Source organism: Eleginops maclovinus, chromosome 3 (genome assembly GCF_036324505.1).
Source record: "Eleginops maclovinus isolate JMC-PN-2008 ecotype Puerto Natales chromosome 3, JC_Emac_rtc_rv5, whole genome shotgun sequence".
NCBI lineage: Eukaryota > Metazoa > Chordata > Actinopteri > Perciformes > Eleginopidae > Eleginops > Eleginops maclovinus.
In genome coordinates, this window is record NC_086351.1 from 27,248,104 (window position 1) to 27,261,558 (window position 13,455).

Genomic DNA, 13,455 nt, shown 5'->3' on the forward strand with positions numbered 1-13,455 from the left:
TGTTTTTATAGATTCAAGATTCAAAGGCTTTATTGTCATATGCAAAATAGCTACAGTGTAGATATGGCAATGAAAAACTAAGTCCCAGGCTCCTCTAAAAATGCAACATGATTGTATATAGAACATAAAACAAATAAAACCAATAATAATAGTGGTATATAGCTACATTTATACATAGTGTGGACTGGTACTGGAGAGAAACCAGTTCACCTGGGCCACTGATGAGGTGCCCTTGATCAAGGCACCGAACCCCCAACTGCTCCCTGGTGCAGGCTAGACTGGCTGCCTCTCCACTCTGGATCCTCTCAATGCATGTGCATGTAAGCATATATAACTCACTGATTCTTGAGATTCGGGACAACACTACTTTTGAAAAGTAAAAAAAAATAATTTACATTACAGTTATTTTAATTGGATATCTTTATAAACACGGGTGTTATCTATCATGCCATGAAAAGGAACAGGTTTTTTATTGAACAACTTTTCATAAAAAAATACTTTTACTTACTTAGTAACTTGACAATTGTCAACTCCGTCTGACACATGAAAATATGTTTTTATTTTAGTTTGATCAATTCAAAAACACTGAAACATCTTTAAGCATGTAGAACTGGTGTGCCTCAGCAAAGTTAAGTGATAAATGTACATTGCATAGAATTTTAATATTATTTTTGATTGTTTTGGAACAAGCCATTTCAAATTATCTTCATTTAGTTTACTCATTTTTTTATTTTAACCATATAAAATCAGTGGCTTTGCACAAACAAGACACTAATGCATGTAGATCATTTGGAGTTTTAATATATGAACACTCTCAATTGAACAAAAGCCAAAAGAATTTCTTTTAAAAAAGGAAAAACCTTCATCTTACGGTGTTGACACATTACTGACGGTGTTGACACATTACTGACGGTGTTGACAAACTAATGGAAAATTAAACTTATTAAAGATATTTCTCTACTTTTGACATGAAAAAGGTAGAGAGTATCAAGGGAAAGAATGTCAAGCTTAAGAACACCTGGTGACAGGATATTTAAGGCACACATGAAAAGGTCAAAATGTTCCTGGTCTCAAAAGAAGAAAAACAAATGTAGACCATCTGGAGGTCCTCTATAGGTGATCTATACAGTATTTTAACTAAACTGTATATCTAACTGAACTGAGGACACAATATGACACAATTCTCCTCATACAGATGAAGTAACTCTGAAAGACTCCCACTTTGCATGTTCAGTTTCATGTTGAAGTGGATCCCACTGGCTGTTTGGTCTTGAACTCGCTCCCACTGCCGCCAGTGAACACTGATTCCACTTATTTCTGGAGCCAGAGCTGTACGCTTGGTTTTGCACCGTAAGCAATTGCGAAGAAGGCAGGCCTCATTTGCTGGAGTGCAACAAACTAAATGAAAACTATCCTCCAGTTTGTTTGATTTTAGTACACCCGATGACCTTAGAACCTGAAGCATCAAGTCTGCATTTTCATGATGACGACACAGACAAGTACTTCTGTCAGATGCCTTCGGTGCTGTAACATAGTAGGGCCGCAGAGCACAGAAGGAGGAGTAACTCAGCCTCACGCTCGGGTTCTTCTTGAGAAAGTCACTATGGAGGTTCAGCATTGAGTCTGTTAAAATCATCCGTTGATGTTTCATCTTGTTCCTTGTGATGGTGTCTGTCTTATCAGTTGTCATGCGAGATGAGTTTACAATGAACTCCTTAACAGTATGGCTGATACGTTGGAGATATGTTGCCTCCTTCTTTGTTGTCTGTTTTTTGTCATTCATTAACTTGTAGCTAACACCAAACTGGCGAACCCTATGAAGAAGCCGATACTTCTTTAAAACCTTGCCTGATAATGCCAGTTGTGGGTGACCAGATTTAGCAATGGCATGTCTCCGTGCCACAGGCGTTGTTTTATTCATTTTCAGCTCTCGGCAGAGAACATTGTGGAAAAGAAGAGATTTCCTAATGTTAGGGTTCCTAAGTTGGCTTCCTGCTATCATCCTGTCTGTTGCTGTTCGTGGAGAATCTACTATCAATTTATCACTTCGTTTATCATTTGATTTGTCAATTTGAGCCTTTTTCTTTATCCGCCATTTCTGTTTTTTTAGCCTGTTTCTCTCTTTTGTCAATTTCCCAATCTTTTCTTTCAATGCTTTCACCTCCCTCGAGTGCCGTTTTCTGGTTTTTCTCCTCTCCCTCATGGCTGCAACAGTATGCCTGCTGGTAGTTGGCTCCTCATTCTGCTCTGGACTATCTGGTGGGGTATCTTTTTCCTGCATAGCTCTGGACCTCCTAGACTTTCTCTGTGCTTTCCTCCAATATTTTCTGCGATGATGCTTTTCTCTTGGTCCTAATTGTCCTACTTGTTTGACAGTTTTCTTTAGGACCCTCTCTTTCCAACTTTCTCTCTCCTTTTCTAAATTCTCCCTTCTGCTCTCTGGGTTGCTGTTTAACCTTTCTCTCCTTTTTCTCTGGTATTCTCTGTTTCTTTTCCTTTGATCTTCAACTGATAGTTTTTTTCTAGCCATGTTTGCCTACGGTACAGATAAAAGCATGCATTTTAGCTGCAATTTGGCATTTTAGATATTTTCAGTCAATTAACATGTAGTTATTAGATCATAATCAAGTTATGCAGTTATTTTGCATTACTTTAGTATAAGGATTATTTGAATAACTTGAGTATTTAGAGCACTTTTCAACTCCGTCAGCTTACATGTCAACACCGTCAGACAAAATATCTGAAGGAGTTGACGCCTGACGGAGTTGACGAAACTACATGTTTTTTCAATCTAATCATGTCTAGTACATGGTAGCCATTTTGATTTCCCTCAGTTGCCGACTGCCACTACAAACTAAACTAAAATGCTAACTTCTATTTCAAAATTCTTGATTGAAATAATCCCTAATTTGAAGACAGTGTTGACACATAAAAGCTGTGACCACAGGGATTTCAACTTGTTTTCTGAATATTTAACAAAAAATGTAAATTTACGGGACCATGTGGTGTACTGCTGCATCCATCAAGAGAAAGAAGTCAAAAAGGGGGTCCTCAGGGTTATAACTGACCAAGATATGCCTGATTTATTTCAAATTTGAAAAAAGTCTGATGGAGTTGACATGAAGTGAGGACACTACTTTGAAAGGCTGTTGTTAATGGATAAAATAATGCAATGTTCACTTTAAGCATTTTGTGATCTCTTATTAAGCCATCCAATTAACTTCAAATACATTTTTGTGCATTTTTGCCATTTTTTAACACTTATTTTTGCAGTTTGATACTGTGACCTCTAACGGAGGACAAGTTCATTTGCATGGACTTTCATTGTACAGTGCCGGTATTTTATGAATTATTATGAAATAATATAAATACATACAAAACTAAGTGTGTAAACACTCACAGATCTTTCATAACCAACGTTTAAAGCCTTTTTAAATGAAATCATTTATTGATTTTTAAGGAAAATTGCAACATTTAGACGGGAGACATGTTTTCTCCCTAATTTCAAGAATCAGTGAACTGTGTGTATTTGTAACTGTATAACACAAAAATGCATGTGCGTGTACAAAATAACTAATGGATATTGGGCCATAATCAGGCTTGACCTGACTTAAAATGTCTTTCTGTCTGATTTGCTTCTCCATGCCCACGTTTAATGCTTCCCTGCAGCATTGCCTTGCTGTCTCTGCCTGTCGAGAATGTAGTGGATGTGGGGAGTGCACATGACCGCAAAGCAACTGCTGACTTTTGTGAGATGTATAATTTCACATGTCTGCTGCCTAAAACAAATGTATAGAGTTGCTTGAATGCACAATTCTTCAGCACTTTAACATGATTGTGGAGACATAGTTTTGGTTGCAACTTTTTTATAAAAGCTAGTTGAATGCGTGAAAAGTACCTTTGCAAATCCTGGACAGATGCTTCTTTGTTATTTCTACCATTTTCTCAAAATCTTCAGCATAATAAAGGTGCTTCTCATCAGGCTCTGCAGCAATTTCTCTCAGCTCCTGTTCGATGACTTTGCCAACACCTAAGGCATATAATGTGATCCCTGTAATGCAGTGGCGGCTGGCCAATAGAGGGCGCTAGGGCGCCGCCCCACCACTCACCTCTCACCACATTTCCTTGAATAAGACATAAAAAAAATGAAATAAAAATGAAATAATAAAATAATAATATTTCGAAATATATGTATATATTTTTTTTAGATGTGCAAGATAAATATTTCATAGTTAATGATGAGTAAAGTTGTTTCGTTCGTTGACATTGTCCTGATTGGTGACGTATTTCCGCCCTGGGGCGCAGGAATCTTTGCCCATAGACTCTCGTTAAAAGTTGTACATGCGCAGTAGCTCCTCTTCAATACAAGAGATAGGACGATGTTGGGGCGCACCTCTCCTGCGCCCCGAGCTGAATGCAGGATTTGGCGGCGGGGCTGACGTCACAGCCTTCTGTCATAAAGTATGTGTATTGTCCATGTTATATATGATATATATTATTTAAATATATAGATATAGAGATATATCTAGAGATAGATAGAGAGATAGATATAGAGATAGATAGATAGATATTTATTATATATGTATATTGGCCCTCTGTATAGTAATATAGCACATCTGTATATTTGTTCATACTACATCTGTTTATACTATGCCAATTATTCCCACCTCTTTATACTGCCCTTATCTTTACATAATCACTCTTAACTGCATATACAGTACTCTATATATCGCACTCTATATATGTTTTTGTTGTTTTCATTTATGTAAATACACTCGTTTGATACCTTAGTACATGTATGCATGCTTTTTTTTTTTTTTATACATTTTGGAGTTATAGCCCCCCCTGGAGAAAACTCCACCAGCCGCCACTGCTGTAATGGCTTAAAACAAGAAAATTAGTATTGGAAATGACTAATTGGTTAAAAAACTGTAGTGCGTCTATAATGCGTCTACCAGAGTTCCTTGCTTTTTCAGCCAATTCGGACACATCATCATGAGATCTTCCATCAGTAAACACAATGCAGACATGTGGGATGTTGGGCCTGGCTCCTTCTTTCGCTGAAAAGCTCATCTCAAACATGTGATGTAGGGCTGAGCTGGTCATGGAGCCAGTCCCCATGTATTGCATTTGGGACACAGCCTCTCTGATGTCCTGCGCAGAGCTATATTTGCCCAGGGTGAATTCTGTGTGCACCTTGGTGGAGTACTGAAGAACACCAACATGCGTCCCCACCCTGAAGATGCCCAGCGAGTCCACAATGTCATTTACATACTGCTTGACCAGCTCAAAGTTGGTATGCCAGAATCTTAGAGCTATCAATGATAAAAACAAGATCCATAGCTCCATTGCTACACTTTGACTCTGTCAGAAAAAACCCCCCAAAGAAAATTATAATAATAAACAATAAATAAATAATAATAATAATGATGGTTAATGCAGCAGTGATTTGCCACGACTGCTGAAGACAGGGCACACGGACTAACACAATGTATTGTATTGTATGTTATAGCTACAGTATATTGCATTGTTGGAGGAGCTCGGGACTTCATATGACATTAAAGCCTTTGAATCTTAAATCTTAAATCTATTGCTTTCAGTGTGATGTGCTGGAGGTAAGGTTTGGCCAACCTTGCACCACTTCCTGTGTCCACTTTGTATTGCTAGAAAACACAGGCTTAACGAAAAGTATGTTGCTCTATTTCACAGGTAGATCAGACATCGTTATTTTCATGTAAATCAGATGTTTGTGACAGAAGGCTGACTTAGTATTGTCATTAATTAGGTGGTGCTACGACTATGACTCAATGTTGAACTTTAGAAGTCATCAGGTAAGAACTCTTATCAAGCACAATATATTTGGGGCAGTTTAGAGAATATACTGTAAAAATAACCCGTAGAATTACGGTCAAAAAATGCACTCTGAATGTTGTCCTAAAAACACTCGCTACACGGATCGGATATCCTGCAGCAGCAACTCCTCACAGAGCAAGTATTCCCACTGCCTTAGGGCCCTTTCGTAGTCTACGCAAGCTACGCAGACGTAGTTGTAAACGCAAGGTTCACGCGCGTATTTTCAGTACATACAGAACGTGCGTCAGTTGCTGCGCTGTTCCTTGTCAGACGCAATACACTGCTCATCCAACAGGGGGTATCAGAGTCTCCGGTTACTTGTCTGTCTGGTAGAAAAAAGGAAAATGGCTACAGACGAGGAGTGCCTAATTTTGCTTCTCCTGAATCACCGGCAGCTTGATGTACTCAGCAAGCCAACCGAGACGAGAAAGTATTGCGGGGTAGCTGAAACTCAGCTGCCCCCCGCCACTTTTTGCTGCCTGCTTCCATTTTTTCTGGGCTCGCATGAACCGGTCCCTCATCTTCTTCCACTTTTTTTTAATGGTATCAACATCGATATCTAGGTCCAGCGCTATTTCTCGCCATGCATTTTCAACTGCGTTTCTATCTGAATGTGAAGGGCTCGCAGTGTCATAAAGATGCTGGTGAACACGACATAATTCACAGAGACGCTCGTCGTCATGGTTGCTATAGAAGTTCTTCTGTTAGTAGCGAATTAGTACAGTACAGTACAGTAATTCTCATCAGCGCCCCTATCAGAAACGCGTGAAATGGCCGTCGCGCTTGCGTCGCGTTACAAAACTCTGGACTACACATTTTGCTACGCAAGTACGCGTCAAATCCTCCATGCGTAGCTCGATGCGTTCGCGTCCACATAGCTTGCGTAGACTATGAAAAGGCCCTTAGGCGCTGAATTTTTCGCCCTTCTGCCATCAGATCTGAGGACGGTGATTGGCTGAATTTATGTTTTGCTCGTACATTTTCCGGGTAGCAATGGTCAGTGATTGGTTGGCTGCTGCACTTGCTTGGGTGCTTTTCTGAGTGTTTTCTGTAGTGAGAGAGGGGAGAGCCATACAGAGTGCTGCAGGAACAAGTCCTAAAACCTGGAAGTAAGTTAGCATTTTACAACTTCCGGTTCCCTCGTCTCAGAGTCAATACGATTTCTCCATAGGATTTTGGAAATTAGCTCGAAAAAAGGTCTGTGGCTGACACAAATGTAAGACACAGATCACGTTTTGTTCTGCGACATTAGATACATCAGCAGTGACCCCCCATGCGTAGCTTACTTCCGGGTCGGCCTACAAAAATACGTCATCCCTGAGAGGGTAATGAAATATACTGTAATAATGGTTTAGATTTTATATATTGAACATTATTGTACTAACACATACATTCTGATGATGATTAGTAACATTTTATTTTAAAATATGAACAAAATTATATAATAAAAAGTATTATAATTATTACACTTTCCACCGGGGAGGAAGGTGACTGACAGACAGACAGACATACAGTGAAGATTTGAAATAATTTGAGCGCCGTTTCTGTTACTCCGCCCCCCTGCTCTGTGAATCTGACTGCTGTCAGGACTAGTGGGAAACCCTGCCTAAAGTCTGTCTGGAGCCTGAGGTAAGCACACTACACAATTTCTCACACTGTGCGAGGAACAGCTTTCTCCAAGGTTCGTTTGGCTTTCCTTTAACATTAACTAAAGCTGCAACAACTAGTCGACGACGTCGACAATGACATTTTGTCGACGCGAAATTTAGCTGTTGAAGCGTCGTATTATTTAAGCAACCTAGGCATTTAACTCATGACTCATTAGAACACACGCAAATGAAATTGCAATAGAGTTGGCAACCCACCACCGTCATTTTGTATGCTGCGGATTAGCATTTTGCTGCTTCCGGTTCTGAAGGGGAAGCAAAAGGACCATTATTTTTCCCATTGTTTTGTTTATTAAGTGTCTAATCCCCATTGATGCTCCAAACCCGTAACAGGTGGTGTCGGTAATGCACCGAGTTGGATGCCAACCGCCAATAAAATAAAAAAAGAAGTAGTAGCTTCGTCTTTGCATCATCTGCATCCTAGCCAACCACTGACGAAGTTTAACAGAGATGAATCATGGCAGAGGCTCCGGATCAGCGTGAGCAGACTGCAGTAACATTGAGACCGCGATTATCTAAAGTCTGGGCATTTTTTAAGGAAAATAAAGCTAATAAACAAGTCAAGTGTACTGTCTGCAACGCAGAGCTGGCCTACCACGGCAGTACAACGGCGATGCATGAGCATGTTAAACCCCATCACCCAGGACGTCTAGCGCCCGAAGTTCCGGTGTTCTAGTTTAACTGGATTCCGGTTCAACTGGTGGCGTTTGTTTACGTTTTCCACTCCTTGAGCGTCATATGACGCTGTACGGGCCGAATCATATGTGGTTGCCAGGTTCGTCATTTTCACCTGTGTGTCTGAAGTGTACGACGGAGTATTAGGGCCACATATGAAGAAAAAAAATATTTTTGCCGTGACGAGATTAAAGTCGACACGGCGACTTTAAAGTCAACATGTCGACATTAAACTCGAAATGTCGAGAATAAAGTTGAAATGTCATGTCGACTTTAATCTCGACATGTCGAGATTAAACTCGAAATGTCGAGAATAAAGTTGAAATATTATGTCGAGTTTAATCTCGACATGTCGAGAATAATCTCGATTTTATGTCAATTGACACTGAAAACTATTCAGAGAGAAAGCAACCGCTCCACAGGTGCAGTTTGAGTCACGCATGGTTGGCCTATCGGTGGAACATCTTTATGTGAAGGTAAGTCAGACGTGCTGCTCCATGTCTATGTGCTGCTCTGTATTTTCACTGGAAGCGGTAGTTTACAAGATCAATGACGTAAAGTCTCTTTCTTTTACCAACCGCGCAGTTTTGGACTTGAAAGAATGTCAGTCAGCGTGACAGCTTTTCTACGAGGCCGGGGTGTCCCCGAAGAAGCCCTCTCACTAATGGAAGAGGAGAAGGTAAGTTGTGATCCCTGATATAGGAATGAGGAGTTGTTGTCATAGTTGTTGAGCCCCGCCATGTTGGCAGGATGCCGGTGTATATTTCTATGAGAGGCAGCTAGCTAGCCTCATTAACATGCTAGCGAGACCTATCATGGCTAGCTTGCCCATAGACATAGAATAGCGTCTGCTGCCAACATGGCCGAATCGGCACGTGACTCCTCATTCCTAATAAAGACAAAATGCCGCAACTTCATCTTTGGTCGAAAAATAGTAATTGTCATTTTTGGGATATTGATAAGGGGGTATCGTAAAAGTTACCGTAGCCTGCTTAATTTAGCTAGCTAGGACAACGTAGCCTAGTATAGGCTACTTGGCTAGCCAACACATAGTAAACTACTCCGTATTAAACAAAGCATTTCATAGCATATCAGCCATACGCTATCGTAAATAATGTTTTTATTTTCGCATAAAGTTCATAAATCACTCAGTGCCAGTCGTTGCATCGAGTGTGGACTTCTAATGTAATGCCATGCATCTCCCATGAGCCTAGCTTGATCACACATTGGCAGAGCTCAACAACAGTTCACAATTAAATTACTGTGAGAAATGTTCGTTCATTTGAAGCCCAGGAGACGGTTTAAAATAAAGAAAGCAAAACTCCCTTAAAAGTTATAAAAGGAGTGTTTAATAAAAGGATGCAGTAGTAGGTTTTACAAAAGTTTCACAGCTGTGGCTCAATAGCCCGGGACACGCGTCCACAGGCCACTGACTGAGCGGAGCTCATCAGTAGTTACTGTCTGGCGGTCCGGAACAAAAGAGAGCTCGATTTCACAATCCTAACATGTTTTATAGAACCCACCCCTTTCCGACCATACAATAAACAACTTCAAAATCAGACGCGCCCCGCTGTCGTGCTCTCATTGGTTGGTAGCGGGGGGGGGGGGGCTGGATCCTCCTCTATAGGCTGACGTCGTCGGGGGCGGGTCCTCGTATGACGCACCGTCGCCATCTTGTTAGCGAAGTCCTGGAGCTGTCATCTACGATAGTCTATTATGCAATTCTTTAGGTTTATCAGTTATTAAACAGGCAACTGTATCATTGCAGCATCAATGAGTGAGAGGTAGAGGCGGTGTGTTTAGTATGTAACTCCACTGGTCCTTCTCCCTCTACTCATATATACAAAACAATATTAGCTTTATGCTATCTGAGGCTAAAAACAACATCCTGTAATACTACCGGAAATGGACAAATATGATCCGTCCAGAAACAGTGAATTATCTTTTAAAGTTCCGCTCTAATATATTGATTATTTCTAACATAACCCAATTTCATAAGAACATTGAATTATAGTCTAAGTGTCCCTCTTCCCCCATGTTAACATTGTAAATTCACACGGTAACCTCGCCTACCTAACTTTACCTAGCTCTGGCACATGCTTAATAGATAGGAAGATAGATAAATACCGTAAATAAATAAGTGTATACATAACTAATTATAAATCATTCATTTGTCAGATAAAATCAATAAAATTGATTAATTTAAGTCTACAATAACTATGCCTAATAGTTTTCTATTTTCATTTTGCCATTTTAGAAGTTCAAAGCAAAGGCGTGTGGATGACTTCGTCCTGCGGAGAGGCGTCTGCACCCCTCAAATGGCCAGACTTCTCACTGAGAGCGTTCTAAACATGCTGGTCTACGACATGAGGCCAATGTCAACGGTGGAATGCGAGGGTTAATCGTTGACTAATCGAAAAAATAATCTACTGAATAGTCGACTACTAAAATAATCGTTAGTTGCAGCCCTAACGTTAACATAACGTTTAGTTTGAGAAGTTGTTGCAGTTATCTTAACAAGAAATGGTTTACATCTGCCTTAGCTTAAAACAGTTAAGGCTGTAATGACGTGTTTCTGCAGTTTTGTGATGAGCATTAAGTTAGCTAACTTTAGCTATCTTTAGCTTACTCTAGCAAAGGTTGGAATGTCTAAGTAATTTCTGTGGCAAGTTGCCAAATACATCAAGGGGTTTTGTGCTTCATTTTAGACTGCATCGAAATGAACCACGGTGTTTGTTTAAGTGTTTTGAGGCCGGATGCAAGCAGACATTTTGTTGATATGGAGCGTTTAAGGCTCATTTTTACCGGAGGCATAATGTGTCTGTTCCTGTTAGATTTACCGCTGTTACTGCTTTTAAATGTGCACTGGCGTTGTGGGGACGTCAGTTTCAAGAAACTAACGGTTTAATAGCTCATTTAAAGGAGAATATTGAGGAAGGACGCGCCGTGAGTTGTCCAGTGAGTGGATGCACAGGTGTTTGTAAGGTTAAGTCTTCATTTTCCACCAACATGTCTACCTGAAATTGCAGAGACAGTTTTTACTACCTGCTTCAACCATACAGAACATTGTTGAAGAGATGCAAAAACATACATGAGTTGGGTCAGACATATACGTTGAGTAAACTTACTGTTATAAAATGTCCTCATCGGTCATTATCAGATGAAGACGTCACCAAAGTGTGTGAGTCTGTCAGGGGATTTGATCTGTTCTCTGCATGTCATACAGGGCCAATGAGGACAGCTTACTCAAGAACTCAGTCTTTCAAAAAAGATTCAACTATGTGGAGTCAAAGAAAATGCTTTTAGGAAGAGATGAAAACAGGACAGATAGATTTCCCTATTATGTGCCTGTGAAAGACACTTTAAAATGTATATTAGAATCTATCTGTGGCAGAATTATGTGTCAAGAGTTCTACCTCAGAGACCAGTATTCTAAGTGACATTAGTGATGGTCAGATATTCAAATCAAATTATTTTTTGGGTCAAAATCCATCTTGTTTCAAGCTAGTACTTAAACCAGGGTGGTTTTTGAAGTTGTTAACCCTTTAGGGTTACCTAAGACAAGACATAAAGTGTTAGCTGTCTATTTATCTGATGCTAATTTGCCAGTTCATGTATGGTCTGACACAAACAACATGTCACTTGTTCTATTGTGTAGAGAAAGCAGATTTCAAAGCATTTGGGCATGCTAAGGTGTTCTCTTACTAGCTGACATGAATTGACTTGGAGGAGAATGGGATTGTAGTGTCAGAAGAAATGGTACTCAAAGGAACTTTGTATTGCATTGCTGGAGATAATTTTGGCTGTCATTGCATTGGTGGATTCACTGAAAATTTCAGTCTCTTAAAAATATTTCTGTAGTACTGCCTTATAACCCGATCTGACTTTCAGGGTGATGATCCAAATCTCTGCGGACAAGAGCACACCATAGAGAACTCTGCTGTGGATCGCCTCCAGACAGAAGATACACTGGAAGTGGAAGGAGTAAAGTTCAGGTCAGCATTTCATTATTTGAAATACTTTAAGGTCTGTCAGCCAGGTATGCCACAATGTTTAGGACATGACATTTTCGAGAATGTTTTGTCATTTGATGTTGCACTGCATCTAAAGTATTTCATAAAGGGAAAAAAATGGTTCACTTTTTCGACTCTGAATTGGCGCATTAAACAGTTTAAATACTGCCAGTAAATTGTCCTTATTATCTGTACACACTGCTCTAGTATAAATGATATTGTAAAAATATAAATCTCTTGCTCTTGCCATCTTTCAGGCATTGCATTCAAACTCTTATTACTGGTTGTGAGTTGAAGGGAACGACTTGCTGGCTTTGAAGACATCCAGGAAAACGATGAGATGCTAATCAATTTCAAATGCCAAAAGTGAGCTGTTGTTGTCTTTAATTTTTAAAGAAGATTATTTTGGGGCATATCTTTTTTATCAGACAGTAGAGATCGACAACAAACACTGGAGAAGGAGGAGATAAGGAGAGGTTGCAGCAAAGGGCCCTGCCGGAAATTAAGTTTTGGCTGCTGTGTGTGGAACATGTCCTACAAGGTACAGCACTTTGGCACCCTGTCATTTATGTTTTTGAGTGTGAATTTAGCCTATTGATTTTAATTTGCAACAGCACATTGAACGCGTAAAAGAGTTTAAGTTTTATTTGATTTTGTCTTCTAGTTAATAGGATATATGTCCTCCTGTCTTCTCTTATTTCCTTAATCTTTCTTTCAGGTGTTATAGCTACCAATGGTTGTACTTGGACCTCCTCCACCTTTTTGTTGTCCTAATAATAGTCGACCCTTCTAATCAGATCCTTTACAGAAGTAAATAGTGGTAAGTTGTTTCACAGTTTCAGTGTGCGTTAATTCAACAACATAAGGCTTTAGCTTTATCTCTGTTTTAATAAATCCTTTATTCCCAGTTATTTTAATAAAACTGGGATTTGTAACATTCAAAACTTTATTGTTATATTTGTTATCATTCTCTTAGTATGCTGTCAGCATCAATACATCTAATCTAAATTACTAAATAATGTTTATAAGTTGGACTGTTTACAAAATATTGAACCTACTCTTTGTTCACCATTAAATCATTTCTTTCTCTTTTAACTTCTGTAATGCTTAGTTTTGTAATTTTGATTGTTGTTATTGTAATGCTCTTTATTTTTGTTGTGAGAAGCACTTTGTAATTGTATAAGTACTATATAAATAGTTATACTAGTATTGTGATCTTTACTATTATTTTCTAACATTTTCTTTGT

The 13,455-nt window shown here is 39.4% G+C and overlaps 1 protein-coding gene across 1 annotated transcript; it reads right to left on the reverse strand.

Moving 5' to 3' along the window:
* Positions 1-1,150: 1,150 nt before the first annotated feature.
* On the reverse strand, positions 1,151-5,341 carry LOC134861749 (matrilin-2-like). The gene is given in 4 exon segments (XM_063879187.1): positions 1,151-1,159; positions 3,939-4,051; positions 4,956-5,299; positions 5,301-5,341. Coding segments are annotated over 4 exon segments (507 nt in total).
* Positions 5,342-13,455: the final 8,114 nt, after the last annotated feature.